General features: G+C 41.1%; 1 protein-coding gene across 7 annotated transcripts in view; it reads left to right on the forward strand.

Moving 5' to 3' along the window:
* Positions 1-26,820, forward strand: part of SLC20A2 (solute carrier family 20 member 2) — a 107,160-nt gene that overhangs the window by 49,065 nt on the left and 31,275 nt on the right. For all 7 annotated transcript variants that reach the window (XM_042983359.1, XM_042983355.1, XM_042983356.1 and 4 more), the window contains 4 exons: positions 8,870-9,422; positions 14,384-14,524; positions 16,108-16,193; positions 19,210-19,306. In XM_042983359.1, coding sequence (XP_042839293.1) covers positions 9,134-9,422; positions 14,384-14,524; positions 16,108-16,193; positions 19,210-19,306 — 613 coding nt within the window. In that variant the 5' untranslated portion in view covers positions 8,870-9,133. The remainder of the gene's footprint in view (positions 1-8,869; positions 9,423-14,383; positions 14,525-16,107; positions 16,194-19,209; positions 19,307-26,820) is intronic.

The following is a 26,820-nucleotide window of genomic DNA, read 5'->3' on the forward strand; positions in this document are numbered from 1 at the left end:
AGGTCATAAACTTGATGGAAGAATTGTCTGAGAGGCCTGGGTTGAAAACAGATTGATAGTAAATTCATTTTGTTTATTAGCAAAAACAAAGCATATTTTGGTGGTACATTCCTAACTTTTAAAAAAAAATGTGCTTTCCTTTGTAGTGTTTTAAACAGTTTCCCAATGCTAAAAACTAGTAGTTGCTCATCATAGGAAGTTTTGGATAATATAAAAAAAATGTCGAGAGCACCTAGAGAATGCTGAACCTTGGCCCTATTTCTTTAAAGCCTCATTACTGGTGCGTGCTTAAGCATAGTTGATCATATGGCACACACCATTTGTATGCTGGTTTTTTCCATAGCAGACTGTGTTCCAATGCCATGAAAAATTCTCAAGTTACATTATGTTACTGAATATGTTATATTTCCTCTTTAGAAGTCACCAGTATTTCCTCAGCCTTTCCTCCTGTCTGGGGACAATTAAATGGTTTTCTTTTTTTCGTGATCATAATAAATGACATTTTTGTATATCAGTATTTGTTCACATTTCACATTATTTGCTTATTTTCTTGAGCTTGTGAGGTTAATGTCATAAAGACACCCATCCCCTCCCTGAGTACTCTCTGTTCAAGAGAGAGTACTGGGACCACCACGGATCTGACCCAGCCTGGTGTGTTTATAAGGACCATTTCCCATATGAAAAATAAATGGTCCTACTTAGAACCGTTTAAATCATTTCCAACTATACTTATGAGAGAGAACATTTCAGAACTGATTTTAGAATTGGTATTGGAGTAGCAGAGCAAGGTGACACTTTTCTTTATAGTTTGCTTCTACTCTAACTTATTTTAATTGACCTCCTTGAAATTTTTGGTGTATGAAGTGTCCACAAGTCCAGATTTAAACAATCTTCAATCTGTGGGCCTCTGTAGGAGTGATTTTCAGCCCAGCTGTTTATATTTGCCCTAAACCTGAATGCATATAAATGGGTTTCCACCTTTTGGATCCTGGAGAAGTGAGGTCGAACACTTGTCTCCACAGGAATGCCCTGCTTTTCTTTTTCTGTGCAAGTAGTACGTGCCTAGTTGGAAGAGAGTTCACTAGTTTGTCCTCACAGCAGGCCTTTCTCTTACATCTCTGGCCTCGAAAGAGTTCTATCTGAGTCCCTTTCTGTGGAACTCTGTATTTGCAGTTGTAAGTCAGCCACCTCCTCTACTTGATCTATATTTGCTCTTTGCTTCTTGCTGCCATTGTTTTAACAAGATGTGACACCCTGTCTTTGAGCCTTGCTCGATTGGTTGAACTGGCTGCTTTTATTGCATCTAAGTGGAATGTTGCTTCTTTCATTGAATAAGAGAACTAACTTTCTTTCTTTCTTTCTTTCTTTCTTTCTTTCTTTCTTTCTTTCTTTCTTTTTTTCTTTCTACTATTTAAAGGGGAGCTTGGGGGGCAGGGGGAGGCAATGCTGTCAATATAGGAAAGGAGAAATATCAAAAGCGAATGGTTTTTATGGGTTTTTTTTTCCTCAGGTTTACTGAGGTATAATTGACAAAATTGTAAGATATTTGAAATGTACACCACGGTGATTTTATATGCATATATATTGCAAAAGGAGTCCTCCCATCTAGTTAATGAATACCTCTATCACCTCACATATTTATATATGCTGGTGTTATTTATAGTTAGTTTTATTCAGGTACAGTTTACATGCACTAAAATTCACCAGTTGCAAGTGTACAGTTTAATAAGTTTTTGATACTCAAGATATAGAATGAAAAGTTTCCTGCGTAGACATATGTTTTCACTTCCCTTGGGTGAAAATACCTCAGAACGGGACTGCTGACTTGTGTGGTAAGCATACGCTTTATAAGAAACTGCCAACCTGTTGTCCGAAGTGGCTTAAACATTTTGCATGATGCTCTTTTCTTGGCACCTTTTAGAAGTTTCTTTGTCTACCTCTTCACTCCCTCCACTCCTCAGAACTGTTCCTGGGCCTTAGAGTGCATATCAATCTTAAATCAAAGACAAGGCCAGAGTTTGTACATTGAGGAAGAAGAGCAGGACTAGAGGAAGGTGGACTGGGTATAGCCACATGACTACTAGAGGTGGGGGACATAAGAGTGAGAAAGATCCTTCCAGAAGGATTATTGGAACCTCAGGTTGTTCTTCCTATGCCTACAGTGGTACTGATACCTTCAGGTTGCTTGAAGCTAACCACAACTTACAAAGCACTCGTGCATACATTAGATTTGATCCTAACAATAATTCTATAAAGCACATGTATTATTACTATCCCCATTTTACAGATGATGAAACAGGATTCAGAAAGTGTATGTGACTTACCCAAGGTCACACTGCTACTTAGTAACAGAGCCAGGATTAGGCCTTGAGTTTCCTGACCATTACCCCAGGACTTTATCTGCGAGTAATGATAATAGTCACCATGTATTGATCCCTGGCACTGAACTAGGTCTTCTGCATGGCCTCCACATTATGTACTATTATTCCCATTTTTCAGATGAGTCATTTCAGTGACTTGCCCATGGTTGTATAGCCAGTAGCTAGCTGGATTGGAATGGACCCAGAACCTCTGACCGCAGGTCCTGTGCTCTTTCCTGTTCTTCATGCCAGAGACACGAATGTTCCTTTTTTTAACGGCAGAGAGAAGAGGAGAAGCTGGAGAGCATGCAGTGCTGGGAATGAGCCACAGTGTCTTAGCAAACTGTCTTGCCACTTCTTTTTCAGTTGATACTAGGTTTTAAATCTGCATCCTGTTCACTTTGAATGTCTTACATCTTTATTATCAGGCTTTACACTCATGCTCTTTGTCCCCAGAGAGTAAACCTGCTTATTCCTGCTTCTATGATCTGTGTCATAGATACAGTTCCAAGCTGGGTCTAACATTGGCTCGACTGTTTTGCCTCCCCTTCTGACATTTTTCCCCGTTTCCCTCCCTCTTTCTTTTCTCTACCCCTCCTCTCAACCCCTTTCTTGCTGTCTTTCTTGCTTCTGCTTCAGTCAGAATATCATCTGCCTTTCCTTAGGCTCCTTTGTTCCCATAGACTACTTTGCATATCTGTAAATATGCCGTTTAAAGGTAGTTAAAGCAAGTTTCAGAGCCATTCCAGTAATGTTTCAGTTTTTTATCATTAGAGTGAAAATATGAAACTCAGTATTTTTCATCATAAATACACTATTATTTTTTAAATTAATTTTTTGTTTATTTTGAGAGAGCATGAGCAGAGGAGAGGGGTAGAGGGAGAGAGAGAGACAGAGAGAGAGAATGCCAAGCAGGCTCCACACTCAGTGCAGAGCCTGATGTGGGGCTCAAACGCACGAACCGTGAGATCATGACCTGAGCTGAAATCAATAGTAGGATGCTTAACCGACCGGGCAACCCAGGCACCCCTTAAATTAATTTTTTAAATGTAAGAATATAAAGTAGATGTTGTCACGAGCTATTCAAGAATGATGGTGTTGGGGCACCTGGGTGGCTCAGTCGGCCGACTTCGGCTCAGGTCATGATCTCACAGTTCGTGGGTTCGGGCCCCACGTTGGGCTCTGTGCTGACAGCTCAGAGCCTGGAGCCTGCTTCGGATTCTATGTTTCTCTCTCTCTCTCTCTCTCTCTCTGCCCGTCCCCTACTCACACTCTGTCTCTCTTTGTCTCTCAAAAATAAATTTTAAAAGTTTAAAAAATTTTTTTAAAAAGAATGATGGTGTTAATACAAACTCCTTATGATAAGATCTACATCCTGAATGTTGAAAGAAAAAAATGATTCTGCTGTACTATTCTGCAAATGAGATTTCCAAAGTGTATCCCCCTTTTTACTTAAATATTTACTTAATATTTTCTTGATGAAAATCTAGTCATTTTTATGGTTAAGTAGTCAGATTCACTCACAGGTAGCAGAGAGTCGTAGATTTTACATCATGCCATTGAAGAGATTACCGTCTTCAAATTTCTACCTAAGTGTCAGAATTCAAGATTCAATCCTAGCTGCTAGGAAAGTAGGTTTTACATTTTCAGAGAGTTGAGTGTGAGGCACTTTGGGCTTCAGAGGAGGTGTTGGAAAATTATTTCAGAGCACTGAGGCCCTCTGCATGGGGGACCTGGCTCCTTCCCTTCACATGGTGGAGGGAGAGCTTGGCCTGGGTGCAGTCCATGAAACCTCAGAGAAAAGCTCACCACAGGCCAGAAGCTAACAAGGAAGGGAGGTCGGCCATGGACCAGGCCTTTAAAACCACAGGATCCCTGGGAACGAGTCATAACTCAGCCACAGTTCACCACAGACCTGCTTGTCTGGGTTGGGTCATGCCGGCTGAGGAGCTGATTGGGCTCCGATGCTGAGAGAGGAGGAGCGTGGATGGAAGACTGGAGCAGGCACCCCCTCCGCATGTTTGCTTGGAAAGACCAGGGGTCATCTTGGATGTTCTCTTCAGCAGCATTTCAGAGCAGGGAGCCTCCCACCCAGGCTTTTTTTGCATTAATGTCTATTAAGTGCTACAACTCAGCAACATCCCTGTTTTTAGACAGTGTACAAATTCATCTAGAAATATTCTGAGAATGTTTGTTTTCACTTTTTCTTCAGCATTCATATTTCTAGTGTAGTAGATAAGAGGGTATGAGGTAGAGGTGAAGCAGATGCTCATGGAGGAAATTCTAGAGAGAGAATCTGTAAACACTTTACTTGGGAGTCCTGCCAGCATGCTCACTGGGCCTGGTGAAGGAAGCAGGGCTGGTTCAGAGATCAAGGGACAGAAGTGATGGTAAGCAGAACTCCAGAGTTGAGAAGCATGCTCAGAAGCCATTGAAGGCACCGAGGAAAGAGAATGAGGATCTTATTACCATTACAGGTTTGGGAGACAGAACTCACGAGACCACTAGTACCTCTCCCAATGATCCAAAAGATTCTAAGGTTTCTGTTCCTCAAATGCAAGAGGTTGGCAGCATTTGAAAATTGAAGAATATCTTGTAACCTTATAAGAATATCTTAGCCATATAGGGGCTTCATACTGGGTGAAAGAGAGAGAGAGAGTTAGGGGGCTTGTTCTGACCCTCCTTCATCTTCTGACCCTTTTCAGAAAAGCTCTTGTAGGAGAGAGAAAAGAACCAAGGCTTTCACTGGAAGTTATAACATTGTGCCCTTGTTGAGAATCATTGCTGAGGAGAAGAGGCATTTACATGTGATGCTTCCACACATCAAGCCTCTCTGTCTCCCAGCTACATGATTTCTAAGAACTCAAATGAGTTGATTCTTCAGTATCAGGTCTAGGCTGCCTCTCAAGCAGGCTCCACACTCAGCGCAGAGCCTGATGCAGGGGCTCACCACACTGGGATCCTGACCTGAGCGGAAATCAAGAGTCAGGCGCTTAACCGACTAAGCTACCCAGGTGTCCCTTCCTTATCCCAATATTAAGTAAATATTTACATATGTTTTTTTTTTCTTATTCTCTTCAGGTTTCAGTTTTCACATTTAAATCTTCCATTTATTTTGGCATGAGGTAGGGATCTTTTTTTCTTCCTTCCAGTTAATTAGCAATTAGCACATTGGCCCAACATCACTTGTTGATTAAGCTGACCTGTCCCCACTGATTTGATTGCTCACCTCCAAAATCCTGCTTTCAAACACCCAGCACTCTCAGGTGTCATACCCGGCCAGACCTCAGCCACTCTGAATTTGGGCTTCTGTATTCTCGACAGTCTTGGCCTTGTGTGCGATGTTCCCTGGCCACCCCTGACAGTGGCCCCGTCTTAGCAGCATTACCACCTTCTGTGCAGCAAGTTGCACACTTGTTTAACTGCTTTGTTTTATTTTGCTCCTGTTTGATAAAAATTAATGGAAGAGGGAGAAAATCAGGGTGTTGGTACTTGTCATAAAAAAAAAACAGGCCCTATAAATATAAAACAAAATAGTAGTCATTTGGTCTCAAAAACACCTTTCTCCTTAACCAGATGTTTATCGGATGTAATGTGAAGGAGAAAAGCTGAATCAAAGAACATAGACATGATTATAGAAATAAGTTGTCTAAGAGTATCTAAGTAGGAGAGGGAATCCCTGGTCTGAAATGTTGCCTGAGGGATCGTGAAGACAATGAAAAGCCTGGGCTGAGGATATACCTTCTTTGGTGCTCCTATGATTTACCTGTGTGTGCAGCATGTCCCAAAGTGAACCGGGGCTCAAACCTCTTCCTAACATATAAAAACAAAACTAGAAACAGTGTAAAAGAGAAAACATAAAAACTCTGTTTGGCTATTTTTCATCCCAGGTCCATGAGTCAGTAACCAGCTGTCTCTTTCAGCCCCTGCACATAGGCCACCACAAAGTTGACTTGACTTGAGCCACTGAAACCTCTTTACGTCCTTTCTCTTCCCTTCGGTGCCACCACCACGCTGGGCCAGGGGCCTCCCCTTATGCCCGAACCATGCAGGAGGAGGAGCCTGGTAATTACCTCTCCACATTCACCCTTCTGTCTAGCCCATTGTCTGCATGGCAGCCAGAATGACCTTTCCAAAATGAACATTTGACAGGTCGGCCTCCCTCTGGTTAAAACCCTTCTGTGGCACCCGACTGTCTGCATGATGGTCACAGTCTTGAGTAGGGCTCCTGTCAGCTTGCTTGCGGCTTCCTCATGCTGGCCTGCCTGTCCTCCCTCACGCTGCTCCTTCCTGCCCGGGCAGTGCCTGGAACGCCTCCCCCACCCCAGAGTCAACTCCACCATCCTTAGATCACCCTTGAGCCTTCCCTGCCCTCTCAGACCCAGAACTGCGCTGTCACGACACTGCGTGATGTGTGCCTCCTGCCTTTGTAGCACTCATGACAGCTAACAGTCATACATTTGTATGTTTATTTGGTTAGTGTGTGTTGCCCTCACTGGGCCATAAGCCCCACATCCATTTTTACTCATCATCATATTCCTGGTGACTGGCACAGGGGAGCTCATCAATCAGTCTTTGTTGATATTATTCTTTCTTATTTGCCCTCTTGACGAGCTAACCTGGCAAAGAAGATTGCATCAAGAATTCTACTTTAAGATTAGATAATATTGGTCCAAATATTTCTATTTTGTATTTTCATTTGTAGACTTAATGTGCCCATGATATTAATAAAATACTCTTTTAGTAGAATATTGTCTTTTGCCTTTAGAGTGGTCTTTTCATTTGTCTCATGTGGGATCTAAATCTCCAGAATTGCATAGCCTTCAAATCTTAGCAAATGATAAAATCTATTAGTATATATTTTGTTTCATGATATGCCTGTAATATTGCACACATAGATGGCTCTCAGTAGATGCTTATTGATTTATTATACACTACTTTAGTTTGAAAAGCATATAACCCAGTTTACAGTTTTTGATGGAAAGAAAAAAAAATCATCTTTAATACTACAACTCAAATTTAGCCACTGTTCTGATTGTAGTATATTACCTGCCGGTCTTTTTATATGTATTTTAACATTGCCATAAGCACAAAGTACGTAAAATTTAGCATCCTGGTTTTTTTCTTCCTAAATAACCTTAATGTTGATTGATCATTATATTGTCTGTGTCTATGATGTATGAGCCTAATTCATTCAGTTCAATTCAATAAGCATCTGTGAAGAACTGGACTGTGCTAGGCACCATTCTGTATGCCTAATACTATTCAAAGAAAACGATACCACAGATTTGGTACTTTGACTATATAATAATAGAATACCATAGTTCCAAAGCTTTTGGTGACACGTTTACTTCATAGATATATTAATTTTGTGACATTGCCTGTTTATTGTGAAGGAATATTGCAAGTCTTTTCTCCATATTTAATAGCTTCTTTTTTCATGTAATCAACAAGTTTATTAGGGCTTCCCAGTGCCAGGCACTATTCTGTGTCCTGGACCCTAGTGAAAGGAGACAGACAAGAATGGATGAATGAATGCAGTGATAAGTAGAAAAGATAAAAAGGAAGGTGAGCAGGACGGATAATGGCATGGGGGGAGGGGCTGCTCTTTCACAATGTCATTTGAGCAAAGACCTAAATAGCATGAGGAGTAGCTACACAGCTGTCAGGAGATTTCTGTCTGGCAGAGGGATCAGCAGGTGCAAAGGCCCAGAGATGAGAGTGCTTGGTGTTTTCAAGGAAAAGCAAGGAGCCCACGAGGGAAGGAGCGATCGGAGCTGAGGTCAGTGGGCTGGGGTGGGGCCCTGAGGAGACCTTGGAGGGTCTTCCAAGGTGCGATGAGACCTCTGGCTTTTCCTCTGAGTGAGATATGGGTAGTCATGGAATCATGACATCTGAATCGTGTTTCAATAGGATTGTTTCATTCTGCGCCTTTCTCTGTTCCTCCTGCAAGGGCCTTCGGTTTCTGGCTTTGTTACCCTCTGGCTAGTCACTTTATACTAGAAACTGTAAGCTTTCTTTCAGATACATGCATGGTGTACTCATAAAGTGCTCATTCCTTATGTGTAAATGAGCAGGTAGATAATTAGCCATACCCTGTGGTGTCACAGAATCACATTTGTTAATCGCTGTTCCAAGAAATTAGGCACATTCCACATATTTCAAAAACTCTACAACTGCATCCTCATTTTTTTTGCCCATTTGAAATATATTTTGCAGATTGCATAAAGTCATATCCTATTAAGGCTTAATTGGCAGCCTATAATTATAAAGCATGCTTCTTCAACCACTGATACTGTAGAGACCAGCTTTTTTTCTTTTTTTTTTTTTTTGGTGGGGGGGGTGGGTAGGCAGTTAACCTAATTATAATCTTCCTTGAGTTGCTTTATGGTTAGATCTGTCACATGTCAAAGTTAGATTCCATTAGTAGGCTTAAAACATTTATTTCTGAAAGAACAAACTGTTACAGGTTGCTTACGGTAATTGATTTCTTTTGTTTTCTGTTACAGGAGGAGACATCACAGCTTTCCCAGATTGGGAGGAAAAATATGGAATGTGTTTTACCGCTGACTGAACACAACCAAATGAACTGTACTGACAGTAGTTTGAAAACCAGCAGTTAGCAGTTTGTTCAGGCTCTAACATTGTCCAGCACTTTCCAGAGCAAACTCACTGTTTACAAGAACTCTCGGCCTTACGACGTTTATAACCTCAAGCTTTGTTTATTTAAAATATTCCTGCACGAGAAAAGTACCTGGCGCCCACTTTCCAAAATGGCCATGGATGAGTATTTGTGGATGGTCATTTTGGGTTTTATCATAGCTTTTATCTTGGCATTTTCCGTTGGTGCAAATGATGTTGCCAATTCATTTGGTACTGCTGTGGGCTCTGGCGTGGTGACCTTGAGGCAGGCATGCATTTTGGCTTCGATATTTGAAACCACCGGCTCAGTGTTATTGGGAGCCAAAGTAGGAGAGACCATTCGAAAAGGTATCATTGATGTGAACCTATACAACGAGACAGTAGAAACACTAATGGCTGGGGAAGTTAGTGCAATGGTTGGTAAGTAGCATTACTCTTTACGTCAATAAGAAACGTTTCCGCTGGCCTACTTCCTTCCCTACAGTACTTCTGTCCTGTCCATAAATGTGATCTTTGCTTTAACTTCAGAAACTGGTGTGATGTTTCATATTTACTGCATCTTATTTTTGCTTTCTGCACTTTAATTTCTTTTTTTTTTTTTTTTTTTTTTTAGTGTTCAAGTGTCAAGCAACCATTTTCTCAAATTCTTAGCAAACTTTGCTGTTAAAATAGTTTTGGCTAAGAGTACTTTATTTATGAAGTCCAGACAAAGATTGTATAATAGCTGTCATTTTCAAGTGGTTTGAAAGATTTTAAAGAAATAACTTGTCTAAGTGAATGTGTTTGTAAGGTTTACTTGCGAAATAGCCTTGATATTTCCATAGATATTTCATCAGTTACGATGCACTGTTTTGAATACTTGGATGCTAAGAAACAGTTTTTACTAACTTTTGTGTTCTCGGTTTGTGTGCTTGAGTAGTTACCAGATGAATCTTAAGTGCCTGTGTTTCAAGAAATTCCAGTCTTCTACGTTATTTGTAATCCTTTTTGTGGCTTTTGTTTTGATTTTCTGATTTCTACCTCTGGAAGCTCCATTTGGGATGTTTGTTTTGTTTTCTGGCCAAAAGACCATTTGTGTGTCACCTGTTTACAGTATGACCTTATACTGGTGGTTTCCGGTTGTCTAGATGAAAGAAAAGTGTCAAGGGCAATGAAGCATGTTAATAAGCAGATTGACCCAGTCAAACAGTGTGATTTCTCCATTGGTCAGGGTGACCATCAACTTGAAGCACTATGGGGCGCTTCCCTTCCTGCACTTGCTACAGCTGAGAACAAGATTCAGGCAGGAATATCTTAAGTGCAGCTGACAGGACTCTTTCTCTGCTTGCCTCTAGGTAGAGATGACGTCCCAGCAGACAGCTGATCTATACGAGTAATTTGGTTAGGGAGAAGAGGGTTAGAGAGGAATCCTACCACCTTCTGCTTTCAACAGGACATATCCTTTTGTAGGAAGAGTCCTGCAGTAGGAGGTAAGATGCTGGTGTACCAGGAATACAGCTACACTCCACAGGTCCCTAGTTCTGTACTGTCACTAGCATTTCTTAAGGACCCAGAATGTGGGCATATTTGCCTAATAGAAGATTACACACCATCTTTTTGTTACAGCAAGTTAGTTTGAGAAGTTGTTGGCATTTGATCCATATCCAATACAGATGTACTAAGGTATTGAATACTGTTAAGCACAGTATGCTGGTGATACGTGCCAAAGAGTTCCTATTTCTCAACACTTAAAGATGTAAGGTTCACAATTGCTTTATTTCCAGCAGCTGTTGTAAGGATTGAATTTTACTTACCCTCACTGAACATCTATGTCTCATCATAGTCATATGTAAGTGGGATTTCCCTTAGAAAACTAACAGTTATTTATAAAGATCATCTTGGTTGTCGCAATAGGTATCTAAGACCTACCTAATCATATCGAGCTGAAGTTAAAATCTTTCCAGTCAGGACGCTACGGGTGAGAATTTTTTTTTTTTAGAGAGTGCCCGTGCCTCCCTCTCTACACCACCCCCCACGTGAGTGGAGGAGGGGCAGAGGGTGAGGGAAAGAGAATCTTTTTTTTTTTTAAATGTTTATTTATTTTTGAGAGAGACAGAGACAGAATGCAAGTGGGTTAGGGGCAGAGAGAGAGACACACACACAGAATCCGAAGCAGGCTCCAGGCTTTGAGCTGTTAGCACAGAGCCTGACTTGGGGCTCGAACTCACAAGCTGTGAGATCATGACCTGAGCTGAAGTTGGACGCTCAACCAACTGAATCACCCAGGTGCCCCTAGGGAAAGAGAATCTTAAGCAGGCTCCATGCTCAGTGAGGAGCCCCATATGAGGAGCCCATACAGGGATCAGTCTTAACAACCGTGAGATCATGACCTCAGCTGAAATCAAGAGTCGGATGCTTAACCAATTAACTGAGCCACCCAGGCGCCCCAAGAAATGTTGAAAGTAAGGGAGTAATAAAGAAAAGCACTGATCAAATTAAATCTTAACAGCAGTTTCTCCTTTCGTTGGATAGAACTTCTGAAGAATGGTCATGTATTAAAGAGATTGTTAGGCCACAGAGAGGCTCTGGGTTAGGCAGAAAGCCTTGTGAACCTCGAGCTTCTTGTCACTGCTCACTTTTCATGTGAGCAGTATAACTTGTCCAGTTTCTCAGTTCTCTCACCCCTGGCCTTTGGCTCTTTACTGAAAGAATGAAGAATACTTACCTCAACTAGAATTTAGGTTAACCAAAGCAATTTGGGGTTTTGCTTGAATAACTTGATTTTGTTTGCTTTGGTTTCTTTCTTTTCTTTTCTTTTTTTTTTTTTTTTTTTTTTTTTTTGGTGTGTGGTTAGATGAATCTCAAAGCCTGTTTTTGTTAGGAATTTGTGTGAGTTACCTAGATTTTTAAAATTGGATTTCTTGCAAATGAGAGCTTTGTTAATACAATGGTATAATTATTATTGGCCAGAACCAAAGCTGATTCTGTTCCGATGCCTGAATTGTCCCCATCTTTCTCTTCTAAACTCAATATCCATTTCTTCTCTCTTTCTCTCCCCTTATCCTTTTATTCTGTTCTTTTATTTTTTCCTTTTTTTCTTAAGAAACATTTCCCTAAGCCCTTGGGTCTCTGTGCTTTCTGATAGAGTTGTGGTAGCGTTGGGTTCATTGGGTGGAAGAAATTATTTGTGCTAGCCAAACTTTCTGAACAAGTTCCCTTTTGGGACGCTGAGCTCAGCCCTAAAGCAATAGTCCACTCAGTATGAAAACCACCAATGGTTCCAAAAATCTGAGAATTCACAACTCCCCATCTTCTCATGGAAATACCCACAAAAGCATGAACAAGCCATCTCCTGGAACCACCCTAAGAAGTACCCTGTCCCCTTAATGCTCCCTAACCACTGAGCCTTCTCAGGAGCCTGGAGCCTCTTCGGGCTCATTCACACTGCCCGTCTGCTTCTGGGTGACCCTGCGCCTTTGAGCTGCCACTCTTCCGTCTTCCCGGGAATCTGTTGCCTCAGAGGTGCTCACCTTTCCCCCACTCTCCCTAGGTTTTGTCTTATACCGTTGTTTCATACTTAATCCCTTCCTCTTTATAAGATATCGTTATCTTAAGTTAAAATACCTTTTTTCCCACTGTTTTTCTTAACATTAAGAAGATTAATCCCATCAGCCTTCAGAAATTCCCGAGGGTTAGGAGGGCTGCCCCACTCTCACTTTGCCAGGCGTCCTGCAAATACCCACCTTCACCTTCCCCTCCTTTCTGCAGCCCTTTCCTTTGTGCCCACTGGCCCCCTTTCTCACCTCTTTCCCACCTTCCCCCCACCTCCGTCGAAGGCAGCCCTGTCCTCCTGACCTTTCCTTACAAACCCTGCTGCTCCAAGACGTATGTTATTAAGTCAGCCAGAGAGGGATAGCAGCTTTCAGTAAAGAAAACCTCATGGTCTGAAATTCATTTGGGTGAGTTTATACTATTAACATCATGAGATTATTTTAGTTTCGTAAGAATAGAAATCATAAGTATGTTTTTCAAGTTACTGTTCTGTGCCATGTAACATGCTCCAAATTCTGGCTCTATTTTTAAAACAAACTAGTCAGTCATTCAGGAGCTCAGGGCTTAGATGTGGAGGCTTAAGGAATTGTCCATGGGGAGGCCTGGGTGCTGCCATGGAGGCTGGCCCCTCCTCCTCCCAACACACTCCAGGGACAGGGATAGACGTAGACAGGGTCACAGCCAATAATTTGGCTCACAGGTGGGCCTGCCCGGCACTCACGGAGCTGATGTCAGCATTGCCTCACAAATTAGGGCCTGCACAGCCATTAATGACCCTCTGTAACTCAGATATTTTTGAAGAAAATGCCAAGGATTTGCTTAAAAGTGCTGCTGCCAAGCAACAGATTTCCAGAATTAACATTTGGGATTAATAACGTGCCCTGCTTATCAGCCAAGCCCTTTGTTCCCTTACAGTCCTATATGAGCTTTTTGACAACTGTTTCTGAAAGTGATCTCGCCCAGCTGATGCTTTTAATATGCACTGCAGAATTTGATCTGCTTATGAAAATATCTGGAGTGAACTGTAGCCTAGAAAAACATTAAGCCTGGAAAAGGAGGTGAAATTGAGGTAAAAGGACACAAAGCCAAAACTAAGGATCCTCTTAACTTAATAAAGAATTAGAAGACTTGAGGGAGGTTGCATAGAAGATGCCTGGCATTCTGGGTAGGGGCTGAGAGCAGATGCCCACCTGTGGGTTAGATTTCATGGTGACTTCTCATATGAGAGGCACAACTACAAAAAACAATGTGGAATTACACAATCTCTTTTATTTTTATTTTTTTATTGAGGTGTAATTGACATGTAACACTATATTAATTTGAGGTGTACAATGTAATGAGTTGTTTGTATATTACAGTCTCTCTGACAGACTAATAGGACATCGCTGGTATCTAGCCCTCCTCATTATGTGACGATAGGCATAACTACAGTGAAATCTTTTCCAGTATGCAGCCTTTCATGTTGCTCTGTGTTCTCTAGAGTCTGTAATTTCTTGCTTGGTCTTGGCCACCCTTCACATCAAAACAAGTTCATCGTCAGCACCTAAATGTGACAAAAGCAGTTAATAACTGACATCAAAAAACTTTAAACACTTTTAAAATATGTTTCTTTCAATAAATCATCATTATCCCTTCAGTGTTGAAGAATATTCCTTTGACTAAAGTTCAATGAGTGATTTTTGTTAGGACTTAAGCACTCTGTAAAGAAATAATCCATAAAAAAAAAAAATCAACCCTAGGGAGGTGTTATGGAGAACAGTAATTTGGGCTTCTTCCTTTTGTGGCTATTTGAGATGCCGTATTCTATGTCTGACCTCTTTTTTTTTTTTTTTTAATCTTTCCACCTAAAGGCTCAGCTGTTTGGCAGCTCATTGCATCCTTCCTGAGACTTCCAATCTCAGGAACTCATTGCATCGTTGGTTCTACTATAGGATTCTCACTTGTTGCAATTGGTACACAAGGTGTGCAGTGGATGGAGCTTGTCAAGATTGGTAATTGCCATTTTCTTTTACCTATCAGAAGGAAAGTTTACATTCTCTAGAGTAAGTTTTATTAAAAGTCACCATTATAATATATTTTCCCCTTTGGATGTTAAGGTTTAGAAGACCTATATGGGCAGTCCATTTACCAGTAAGATTTCTCCTCACAGAGATTGTGAACTTTTATGTGTTAGATGAATTATTTTAATTTTAATTTTAATTTTTTTAATATTTATTTGAGAGAGAGAGAGAGACAGAGCATGAGTGGGGGAGGGACAGAGAGAGAGGGAGACAGAATCCGAAGCAGGCTCCATCCAGGCTCTGAGCTGTCAGCACAGAGCCTGACACAGGGCTTGAACCCATGAACTGTGAGATCATGACCTGAGCTGAAGTCAGATGCTTCACTGGCTGAGCCACCCAGGTGCCCCTGTCTTAGATGAATTTGAACTCTACTCTTTTCAGTGTCATCTGGCTTTGAAAATCAGTATCTATCTGTTGTTCCGAGACAGAAAAGAAATTTTTCTGACTGAAATCAGACTGTAGTCAGAAAAAAACTAGGCCCTAGTAAAGAAAATACCTTCATTGTCCAGAAGGCAGAGTTCATGGTCATGGGGAACCCTGGGGTGAGCTCAGTGTTACTTACCTCACTGCATTGGAGAGGTCTCCCAGTCTGCCCCTTGCTCAGGAAACACGGGAAACACTCTAGCACTCCTTCTGGGTTGTAGGCTTCCCAGGAGGGACTGGTCTAACAGGTCTGACAGTCTGCCTCCTGGCTCTGGCTTTTAGCAAGAGGGAAATCCATTCAGCCCCGTAAGTAAAAACCTTCCCTTTGTGAAAAACATTCTCCTACTTCATCTCCATCCTCTGGGTTACTCATCTGTATAAGAATCACAGTGGCGTCTGGAGCTCTAGGTCAAACAGACCCCTGACCTGCCAAGCAGGGAGGGACACAGCCAGGAGAATCACCTCAGATCCCAGGAGGCTTCTTCAACAGTGTGTCTCAACTCTGGCTGCACCTTAGAATTACCTGGGAAAGCAATTTAATCAGTGCCAAGCCCCCGTTCCTAACCTTTTAAGTCAGAATTTGGGGAGTGGAACCAGAGCATAACTAGGGTTTGAAAACTCCCCAGATATTTCCAGTGTGTAGCCAGAGTTGGGAACTACTGGGTTATAGTGTCAGGATGTCAGTACCAGGCTGAACTAGGAAAAGGAAACGGAAGGTGGTTCACCTTTTAAATAACCTTTACTGTTGGAGCAAGGATCAGGTCTCCATAGGGATGGAGAAGATGAGCAGACAGGAGGGGCTTAGTGGGAATCAAAGGAGTCTGTCTTTTCAGGCCAGAGCTCAGAGTCCCTTACCTGACTGTGCTGAAAATGTGCTCACTTACGTGGGACTCTGTGTCTGAGGACAGCTGCACATGTGCGAAGGTCAGCTGTGCCTGGGAAGTAGGTTTGTTAGGTTCTGAGTTAAGGTGAATAATTCCAGGAATATTTATTAATGTATGTACTATGTGTTAGTTATCATTGTATCATATAAATAGGACTTGAGTTATATAGAATTTTAACATTCATTAGATTTTTTTTTAATTATTCAGTTGCTTCCTGGTTTATATCCCCACTGTTGTCTGGTTTCATGTCTGGCGTGCTGTTTATACTGATCAGAATTTTCATCTTAAAAAAGGTAAGTGAGGCTGTTATTTTTTTCTTATTAAGTTTTAGAACTAATTTTGGTTGTATTCAATAGAAATTAGCAGTGAGGGAGTCAGAGAAATGATTATATTTTTACACTGTTAAGGCATAGCACCCTGCAGTTAGAATTAGACTTTATCTTTTTATTTTTATTTATTTTTATTTATTTTTTTATTATTAACATTTATTTATTTTTGAGACAGAGAGAGACAGAGCATGAATGGGGGAGGGTCAGAGAGACAGGGAGACACAGAATCCAAAACAGGCTCCAGGCTCTGAGCTGTCAGCACAGAGCCCGATGCGGGGCTTGAACCCACAGACTGTGAGATCATGACCTGAGCCGAAGTTGGACGCTCAACCGACTGAGCCACCCCAGCGCCCCTAGACTTTATCTTAAAGTAGGCAGAGGAGAGTACCCAGGGGCTCCCCAGAAAGCAGCATTGTAAATAGTGTTTCTTGCCCTGTGGTTTAGTGTATTACTTGGCTCCCCCAAGCATTGTGCACAGAACCCAAACAGGCAAAGTAATTTCCTGAATGTTAAACAGAACAGAGTGTGATAGTGTTAAGATTTTGAAGTAGACTATCACTAAAAACATCTGGAGAATTTCTTTACCCAAATACGAGTGTTTTCTCTATTTTAATGGAGATGGCAAGCCTGAGACACTGACTTTTTCCTATCCCTGAGGAAAGGGTAAAAAGAAGGTAATATACCTATTTGGGGGGGTACATTTTATCAAAAATTAAAATGAGATTAAAATTAGAAATTACTGAGATCTGTATTCCATTAAAAAAAAAAACAAAAAACAAAACTTGGTTGTATTTTTTTATTTGACTGTCAAGAGCTTGTTGCAATATTTTATAAGCCATAAAGCATGCCTCTGATTGTTGTGTTGTGGTACGCATTGAGCCCATCAGGGACAGGCCTTCCTTCAAGTGTATCCTTGCTTGGAGATGCGTCTGGTTTTCCTTGGCTTTGCCTAGTAGTCTGTTGAAGGGCTTCTTCTCTTGGATCAGTACACAGCTCTACCATTCCTTCTCTTGGCCCCTCTCCATACTAATATTTATTTACATCTTGGAAGGTGCCACCCTCTCTTACCTGCTACACTTCAGTTTTTTTTTTACTTCCTCTGCCTGGAACCTTTGCCTGGCAAATTCCTACTGCTCCTCAGCCTTGAGATGCCATTTCCTTGGAAGTCTTTTCATCTCCCACCCAATTCTGGCTGCTTTCCTCTCTCTCATGCTTCTGCAGTGCTCCATGCTTTCTCATCATTGCACTGTTGTGCTGTGTGGTGTTTTACTTCTTGCTTAGCAGCCTATTTGCTGTCTGACTGTTAGGTCTATGAGAGTAGAACCACAACTTACTTGCTTGCTTTCATGTTCTAGTGCCCAGCACTGGGCTTGGTACTTCAAGGACACTGATGGAACATTTAAGAGGGAATGATGGATGCTTAGGTGGCAGATGACAGATGGATGCATGGAAGGAAAGAAAGAGAGGGAAGGAGGGAGGAGAGAAGAGAAGTCTGAAGATAGTTGTCATTTGAGTTTTAAGAATAGGTTATTTGAAAAAACATAAGGTGATTCAATAAAATAAAATAAAATAAAATGTAAATTCAGGACTTAGACACTTTCAGGAGTCTTTAGTAACTCTTGGCCTGAGAAAACATTTTGGAAATGAGGGGCAGTGGGCATTTGATCACCCGCACATTTTGTTTGTAGTTGAGCCTGGGTTCTTGTCACATGATACACAACAGGTGAGAAGACTACTGCGCCTCATCCCTGGCTCCTGCCCTGGCCCCTGGCATCATGTTCTCTGTGCTTGTCAACCCTGCTGGGCTGGCTGTAACTCTCATGTAATTGAATCACTTACTACCCCTGCTCTTACTGGTCCTTACTCTCACTACCATTCAACTCAAGCCTCTTGACAAGTGCTGATGGCTACTTGAGACATTCCATAATAGGTTCTTAATGGGTTGTACTGTTCTGCAAACATACTTGATTTCCATACATGTTTGCATTTGACCCTAGGAATCTTTCACTATCTCCATTTATCCTTACTCCTGGGGCTCAGAGCAGTTGTTAGATCTAATTTTCCTTTTATCATGGGTAGGTAGCAGATTTATATAAATGTACCAGTGTCTTACATGGTTATTAGAAAGGAGTCCTTTTTTGAATTAAGTGACATCTATGTGCCGGTGCTGTATTGACGAGTTCCCAGTCCGTATTTTTGCTTCAAAATCTTCTGTAGATCTGCTTAAAACCCTAAATTTTGAATATTTTCTCAGATGTTATTTAGTGTAAAACATATGCAGTATCCCTTCTTGTTGAAGTATTAGATTTAGGAAATGTACCAGAAACCTAAAATTGTAAATACATTTTTTGTTAGATAAAGAACCCACAGTTCTTTTTAATTCCTAATAGTTGAAGGTTAAATACTATAACTTATGAAAAGATCTTAAAAAGCCATGGCATATGGTAATATATTTGCTTTCTATATTTTAATAGAGCTAAAATGTATTGTGCAATAGGGCGATGTAAAATCTAGTAGTAATGCAGTGGTGTTTAAGTAATTTGGCTTTCTTGGGGCATCATCCGAGGGTTGAGTCTTCAAATATTTGTTGACAGTGAATTTTCAGGGCCAAACCTGAAACTAGCTGGCGTGGTGAGCACCACGGGGTTTGAAGTAGATGCTGAGCTCCGGGCTTCAGTCCCCAGGAACTGGGGGCTAACCTCACAGCTCTTCTCTGTTTCTAAATCTGACATCAGCTCATGTGATTTTAGTGCTTCAACGTGTCTGCTGTCCACAATAGTGCTCTTTGAAATAGTAATTGTGTAGGAGAGACAGCCTGAGCTGATGTGCAATAGATCACACGGCAGTGACATGGCCAGCCGTTTTGGCCACACCACAGTTTGGAAGACTTTCTCGTAACAGTGTTTTATATCATTTTGCCTCTGTTGGCTCCAGATGCTTCCTGAATCCTGACCTTCCACTTTATCTCATTATCATACAGGAGGACCCTGTTCCCAATGGCCTCCGGGCACTTCCAGTGTTCTATGCTGCTACAATAGCAATAAACGTGTTTTCCATCATGTACACAGGAGCACCAGGTAAGAATTCCTCGGCAGTTTAAATCTGGCAGGCAGAGTGTATTAGCGTTAGACTTAACGGTATTGGTTTATTTGGTGCTGGCACTGTTGTTGGTTGATGGTAAAAAGCATCACTCATGCTCATGATGGAGTAGTAAAAAGAAGAGTAAATGTACATCCTTGTTCTAAATACTCAAGAGGTATGTGAAGTACAGAGGCAAGAAACACACTTGCAAGTGAAAAAAAGAAATGTGAAATCCTCATTCTGCATGTTTGCCCCTCTGTGTTACCTTAGCAGCTTTCTTGCGCTGAGTCTCAGAACAGGATCTAACGCCACGTACCTCCCCAGGCTGCGGGGAGTTTGGGGAGGGGGATGGCACACACATGACACACGGGGGAAGCTCTGCCATGGCCCATAGCACAAATATCCACCTCCCTGGAATTTGTCTGACCAATGAATCCAGTGGGTAGAAGCTACCCTTTTTTTTTTTTTTTTTAAGGTACTGAAACCAATGTTGATTTTTCAGAATTACTCCTTCCCATTCTGATGGCTTTTGTTCTTTTTACATGGGTTTAGGGTTATTTTGGGGGGGGGGGGGATGCTGGATTAAAAGTTGTTTTCTTTTGCATTTTGGATGGCTAAAGAAAGTCATATGTGGTATTTCTATTTGCAAACATTTCAGTGTTGGTGAGTATTGTACATGTTTCAGTAGAGAGGATTCCTCCTATTTCTCTTTGTGGTAGCCTCCTACAGCTAAATCCTCAGTATACCCATTATTGTGGGGATATCTGGAGTCAGCAGATATGTCAGTTTGTGTTGTGTTTCTTCTTGTTAATGACCTTTATGGCCATTATGGATTACATTATGGATTAAGATTCAGTTATTGGCTATATCTGACAAAAATCTCCCTCTTCCTGTTCAAAAGATAAAATTTTCCCTAAATGGCATATCATACAACAGCTGACAGGTGCCCTCTTCCAAAATGGGGGAGTATCCTTACTAATTTCTCAAACTAGGTTCCTCAAGGCCATTTTTCTCAGATTTTATTTTATTAGACATTTATAATATGTTTGTGTACTCAGTACTGCAAATAAAAAATTTCTGAATGAATATTAACATTATGGAACCTTCTGCTTTGGCATCTCTGCAGCATTCAAAGTGTTGATCTTCAGAGTTTCAATACTCATGATCAGGACTTCCAGACTTTGGGTGGTAGCCCAGAGGGTAGAGCATCACAGCTGCCTCAAGTTCTGTGAAAAGCACAAAGCTGAAGGTCATGGGGATGAGGAGAGCTGGAGAGATACAAAACCCTAGCCTCAGATACTAGCAGCCTGGTGGCCCTGGAGGTTTTATAAGTCAGGGACTATGAAGTGTGTTTGTCATAGACTATCTTCTCAATATCTAAAAAAATTGGAGGCAGGGAAAACACAGCTCCGTACCACAGAGTTAATCCCACCCCCAAGTCTGAATCTCCCAGAGCATTCACACAGGGCTGGGCAGGCCTTGGAGCACGAAGTTGGGAGAAAACTGTAGGAGAGCTATTCTTTGTGTAGCAACTTCGTGCTTCTCCTGAGTCTTGTTCTTAATTTTACATAAGCTCCTAGAGCTCAAGTTAGCTGAACAAAAAGCTAATAAGCAAATGTCAATAGCTGTCTCTAAGCTTGGTGATTTGAAGCACAGAGCTAATGAAGGCTGGGGGTGCCTTTGTAGTACTCAGGCCTGAAAATGGGAACTGGTACAAATAAGGATGATTTATTGATTTACTTTTCTTTCTGCATTTTATTTTTTTCTACCCTATATTCTTTTTTTTATTTTTTATTATTATTTTTTATTTGAGAGAGAGAGCAAGCGAGAGGAGGGAAGGGGCAGAGAGAGACGGAGACACAGAATCCGAAGCAGGCTCCAGGCTCTGAGCTGTCAGCACAGAGCCCCAGAGCCTGACATGGGGCTCGAACTCACAAGCAGTGAGATCGTGACCTGAGCGGAAGTCAGACACCCAACCAACTGAGCCACCCAGGCGCCCCCTACCCTCTGTTCTTCTTGCTCCTGGTGGTTCTTCTGAATGTCAGAAGTCAACTGTGATTTTTATTAAAATTTGCCTTTTTCTGTAGTTGGCCTCATTTTTTCCATCTCTTTTTTCTCATTTCCTCATCTTTTGCTGCAGTTTTACTGCAGATTTGCAAATGGTATGGTAATTCTGGTATGGTACCATTCTGACTGGGATGGTAAATTATTCTAGAGAAAGTTAAACTGTATGACAGATGAGGCACTAAAGATAATATCAATACTTCATAGAGAGGTTGTAAGAAATAAATAATGTAAATGCTAACTTTTAGTGAGTTGAGTTTTACATGAATCCTTTTGGTCCTCTGAAGTCCTCTGGGAAACTGGTAATGCAGACAGGAAAGTGAAGCGTGGCAATGCTGAATTTCCAAGGGCATATAACTAGTCAGGTAGAGAATCCTAGTTCCGAGCCCCAGGCTCTGCGTGATGACAGTACACTGACCAACACGTGACATGGCACAGGTTAGACACCTAGTATATAGTACCTGGTCCCTCATGTCACTGTTAATAACAGTCAGAATGCACCAACCTTAATATGTTTTTTCTCTTCTCTTCACTCTGTTTAAAAATGGCTTCTAGAGGTGCCTGGGTGGCTCAGTTGGTTAAGCGTCTGACTCTTGATCTTGGCTCAGGTCATGATCTCATGGTTCGTGAGTTGGAGCCCCCTGTCAGGTTCTGCGCTGACAGCAAGGAGCCTGCTTGGGATTCTCTCTCTCCCTCTCTCTCTCTCTCTGCCCTCCCCTGCTCGTGCGCTCTCTCTTTCAAAACAAACAAACGCTTTAAAAAAATGGATTCTAATATATTTGGAAACCTGGCTATATATGTTTTGTATATATTTCATGCAGGTAGTGTAAAGAGACTGGCTACCTCATTCATTAGGAATATTAAAAAACCTGTACAAGAATCTTGAAGATCATTACTCATTTGAAAGCACAAATAGTATTCCCAGTGCTAGAGCTAATGTTAAGGACTTCGGTTGGCAGCTGTGCTATCAGGAATGTCACATCTCCTCACCTCCCTGAGCCTCTGTGCATCATTATAAAGTAAGGGCAGTAGGAGGACTTCTGTGAAAGCAACACCACGTTATGTGAGATAATGCCGGCAGGTGCTGAACACAGTGCCTGGCCCATAGTCCATCTTAATCCATAATAGCAGCCATTTCATTGCTATCAATCATAAGTAGCCTCATCTTTTCCACCTTAAGTTGCCAGCATATCCTGAGTCATCCTTTTATTTTTTCCACACATGTTGGTTTGGAAAGCTTACTTGAAGTTTTCCAGGGGGGCTTGCCTAGTGGAGAAGGAAAGAAAAGTAAGTCATGACTCTGAAGGACCAGCCATTTTTTTTCCCCACTAAGTCAGAAAAGGATTTTGCTAATATTTTTGCTCCAGGGGCATGTTTTTAGAATATCCAGTAGATGAGTCCAGATCTTATTTTTAGTTAGACAAAAGTTAACTTTTGCCTTTCAAACTAGACTGTAATTACCTACTACTTCCTCACGTGGGGCCTTGCTGCCTGATAGCTGTGGTGTCATATTTGGTGATAAGGCTGAGCTGAGAAGGGTCCCTTCAACAGTGACTCGGTCACTCTCCTTTCAGAATAGGTCTGCCTTCCTGCCAGTCTGGAATTTATTCTTCCTTGTTTCCTTCCTTCCTTAGAATATTTCCATTCAACACATAGGTGCCTCAGAGGTAAAAGGAAAAAATGAAAATCTCTAACAAAAAGGAGTAGCAACATTAATCTTACCCTGTTTCAGCTGTAAGAGCTTTTGATAAATAGCATATTTATGCATGGACATGACTTCAGTGGGACTCATTGGCTGTTGAGCTCTAGAGCTTTGTTTTGATTTCCTTGCTCCTCCTTCTCAATTATTTTGAAGTTGTTTATATCTTGGGCTTAGTTTGATTTGTTTGCATTTGACACAAGTTTTCTCAAAAGTCATTCTTCTACTTCAAAGACTGACCACTTTAAAACATTGTCTCTGCATTTTTGTCCTTAAAAAAATAATTTGCAAGAAGCAAAAATAACTTTGGGAAATAAAGTGCTCACTTGGGTTGGATACAAGCCTGAGGTTTATTTTTAATGAAAAAGTCTTCAGTTGTGCGGGACCTGGCTTTGTTCAATTTTTAAAGAATGAGAACTGAAATTTGTTGCATGCTTCTTTGAGTGGTCAGAGCTGATAGCCTAATTAAGCCTCTGGTGATCATATGTAACTTCTAAGTCAAAGTGTGGTCCCTGGACCAGCAGCATCAGCATCTGCAAGTAAGGTAAACGCGCGCGCACGTGTGTGTGTGTGCATGTGTGTGAGACTGTGGAAAGATACCCACAATATATTGATATATTGTATGTGGGAAATGAAATCACAGAATATATACAGTATGATTCTACATCCATTAACTTTTTTTAAAGGAAAAAAGAGATTCTCACAAACATTCTACATTGTGTGTTTATATTTAGAAAATACCTGGAAGGAAACATGCCACGGAGTTAACAGTATTTCTCTAGAAAGTAGGTTCAAGAGGGAAGAGTAATGAGCTATTTTCATATCTGTACATCATACAGTTTTGTACTGCTTTTTTAATAATAAGCATATATTATTTTATAAATTAATTTTATAAATTTAATAATTTAATGATTTAATGTTTTAATTTAAATTTAATAATTTTAATTTTATAAATTAAAATAGAGAAGAAAGGCTGTAGAGAGAAGCTAAGGAGTAGGAATATAAGGGAAGAAATATAGGTCAATGACCTTTGGAAGTTTTATTCATTTTATAGATTCTAATAATGTTGTCATATATGAAAAATCAGAGGTGTAACAAAGTAATGACATTGGAAGACTGTTTACTTCCCAAGTCTCTTGCGTATTCTGATCTTGGGGGGATTTGAAATAGAATTTTAAAGATGTTTGAGGGTAGAGCTAAATCACTATTCATCATGTCTTAACTGTTGAGAAAATGGAAGGAGCTTGAGCTGAAAGGCTGTTGTGTGTCTGGAGCAGAGGGCTGGGACTCGTAGCCCCTGGTGTCGGCTCCTGGCAGCCACTTTTGGCTGAGGGAATGGAGCAATTCATGCCGTGTCCTACTTTGCCTATCCACAAAGTGAAGAGGCGCGCCATATTTTATTGCCAACTTAAGGTGTGATTATTGGAAAATAATGTAGGTACTCACAGGAAGACAATGCAGAGTATTTTTGTCAGAAGTTTTGCCTTGGATGCACATTGATTCAACCGCCTTTCTACACTGAATTTTTGTGTTTGTTTTTTATCCATGAAACTTGATTTTATATATTTGTACAAATTACAGCTGTGTAACATAACTGTCAGTTCACATTTCTTATATGCTGGTTTTAAAAGTGAATCCTTGTGTTCTTTTGCTGCCCTGTCACATTACTAAATTGCTGGAATAATTTGGTCAGATCCACATTCTTTCCCCATCCTGTTCCCCTCTGCTCTCATCATCAACAACTGTCCCCATTTTTCTGCATGCCTTTGTTCTTTTTCCTCCTGGATGTTTTACTCTTTCTCCCCAACTTCCACTCTCAGTGATGTGTTTATCCCCTACTCTCCTTTCCAGTTTCTTGTGACTTAGGAGGGTGACTTCAGAGCTTTCTGGCCACTTCCCAGGCCAAACTGATGGCAAAAGAGGTTGTGATGCTAGAATTACAAAGAGCAAGTGATAGTGTGGCTTATTGTCTACACCAGGGGTCAAACTCTTATAACCAACCTTAGTTTCTCTTTCTTGGATGTTGGTCCTGACACCTTGAGAATCCCAAGGGACCCCAACAGAAAGCATGGAGATAGGCATGGAAGGAACATCTAGAGCAGCCCTTGTCTGCTTTTATTTTGGGCTCTGCTCAGCATGGATGGAAAAAAATAGTGTCCTAGAGCAAACGTGTTCACTCATCTCAAATAGATAGATTATGGGAATGCAAGCTGGTGCAGCCACTCTGGAAAATAGTATGGAGGTTCCTCAAAAAACTAAAAATAGAACTACCCTATGACCCAGCAATTGCACTACTAGGCATTTATCCACAGGGTACAGGTGTGCTGTTTCAAAGGGACACATGCAACCCCCATGTTTATAGCAGCACTATCCACAATAGACAAAGTATGGAAAGAGCCCAAATGTCCATCGATGGATGAATGGATAAAGAAGATGTGGTATATATACAATGGAGTATTACTCGACAATCAAAAAGAATGAAATATTGCCATTTGCAACCACGGGGATAGAACTGGAGGGTATTACACTAAGTGAAATTAGAGAAAGACAAAAATCATATGACTTCAATTATATGAGGACTTTAAGAGACAAACCAGATGAACATAAAGGAAGGGAAGAGACAAAACAGAAGAGACTCATAAATATGAAGAGCAAACTGAGGGTTACTGGAGGGGTTGTGGGAGGGGGGATGGGCTAAATGGGTAAGGGGCATTAAGGAATCTACTCCTGAAATCATTGTTGCACTATATGCTAACTAATTTGGATGTAAATTTTTAAAAATAAAAAATAAATAGATTATGGATAGATAGGTACATTATAGAAAGATGGAAAAGATTATTATCTATGTATAAATATCTTAAATCTATATATAGATATTTTAAATATCTCCATATATATATATATATATATATATATATATATATATCCCAAATTATTTCTCTCTTCCCACCGTATCCAGGGCTTGCCTCTCTTAGATTAATACAATGAAACTAAAAGTAGCACAGTTAAACAATTTTATCATCAACTAACCCAGGAAGCACAAAGGAAACCTCTTCGGAAACCAAATACTTTTTTTTTTTTTTTAATTTTTTTGGCGTTTATTTATTTCTGAGACAGAGAGAGAGACAGAGCATGAGCAGGGGAGGGGCAGAGAGAGAGGGAGACACAGAATCTGAAACAGGCTCCAGGCTCTGAGCTGTCTGCACAGAGCCCGACGCGGGGCTCGAACTCACGGACCGCAAGATCATGACCTGAGCCGAAGTCGGACGCTGAACCGACTGAACCACCCAGGTGCCCTGGAAAACATATACTTTTAAGCTGTAAGAGTGATTGGTATTGATGTTAGTTGATCAGTTTGGTGTTGCTAATTAACAGTTACTATTCAGTTTGGCAAGAAACAGCTCTGGTGTGAGCTCTTCTCACATGTATTCAGACACTGACGTGAAGTTCTAAAGCAGAAGCCAGGAAGCGGTGGCCCACTGGCACAGCCTGGTGGGGTGAGCCCGAGTGATTTTTTAAGGGTCAGACTTAGAGGCAGAGCCAGGGCTGGAGCCAGGCTGCCGGCTAATGTGGTGCAGCCCCAGGGTGTCCATAGCTTTCTGATGTCAGAGTGCGTGTTACGAGTGATTCAGATAATCTAGCCCCTAAAGCGTCTGTACTCCCACCAGTGACGCCTTAGTTATAATTAAGCTTGGTGATTCAGGTTTTTTGTTTTTCGTATGTGTATAAGCTAATCCTGACTCTCAC

This window comes from Panthera tigris, chromosome B1 (assembly GCF_018350195.1).
Source record: "Panthera tigris isolate Pti1 chromosome B1, P.tigris_Pti1_mat1.1, whole genome shotgun sequence".
NCBI lineage: Eukaryota > Metazoa > Chordata > Mammalia > Carnivora > Felidae > Panthera > Panthera tigris.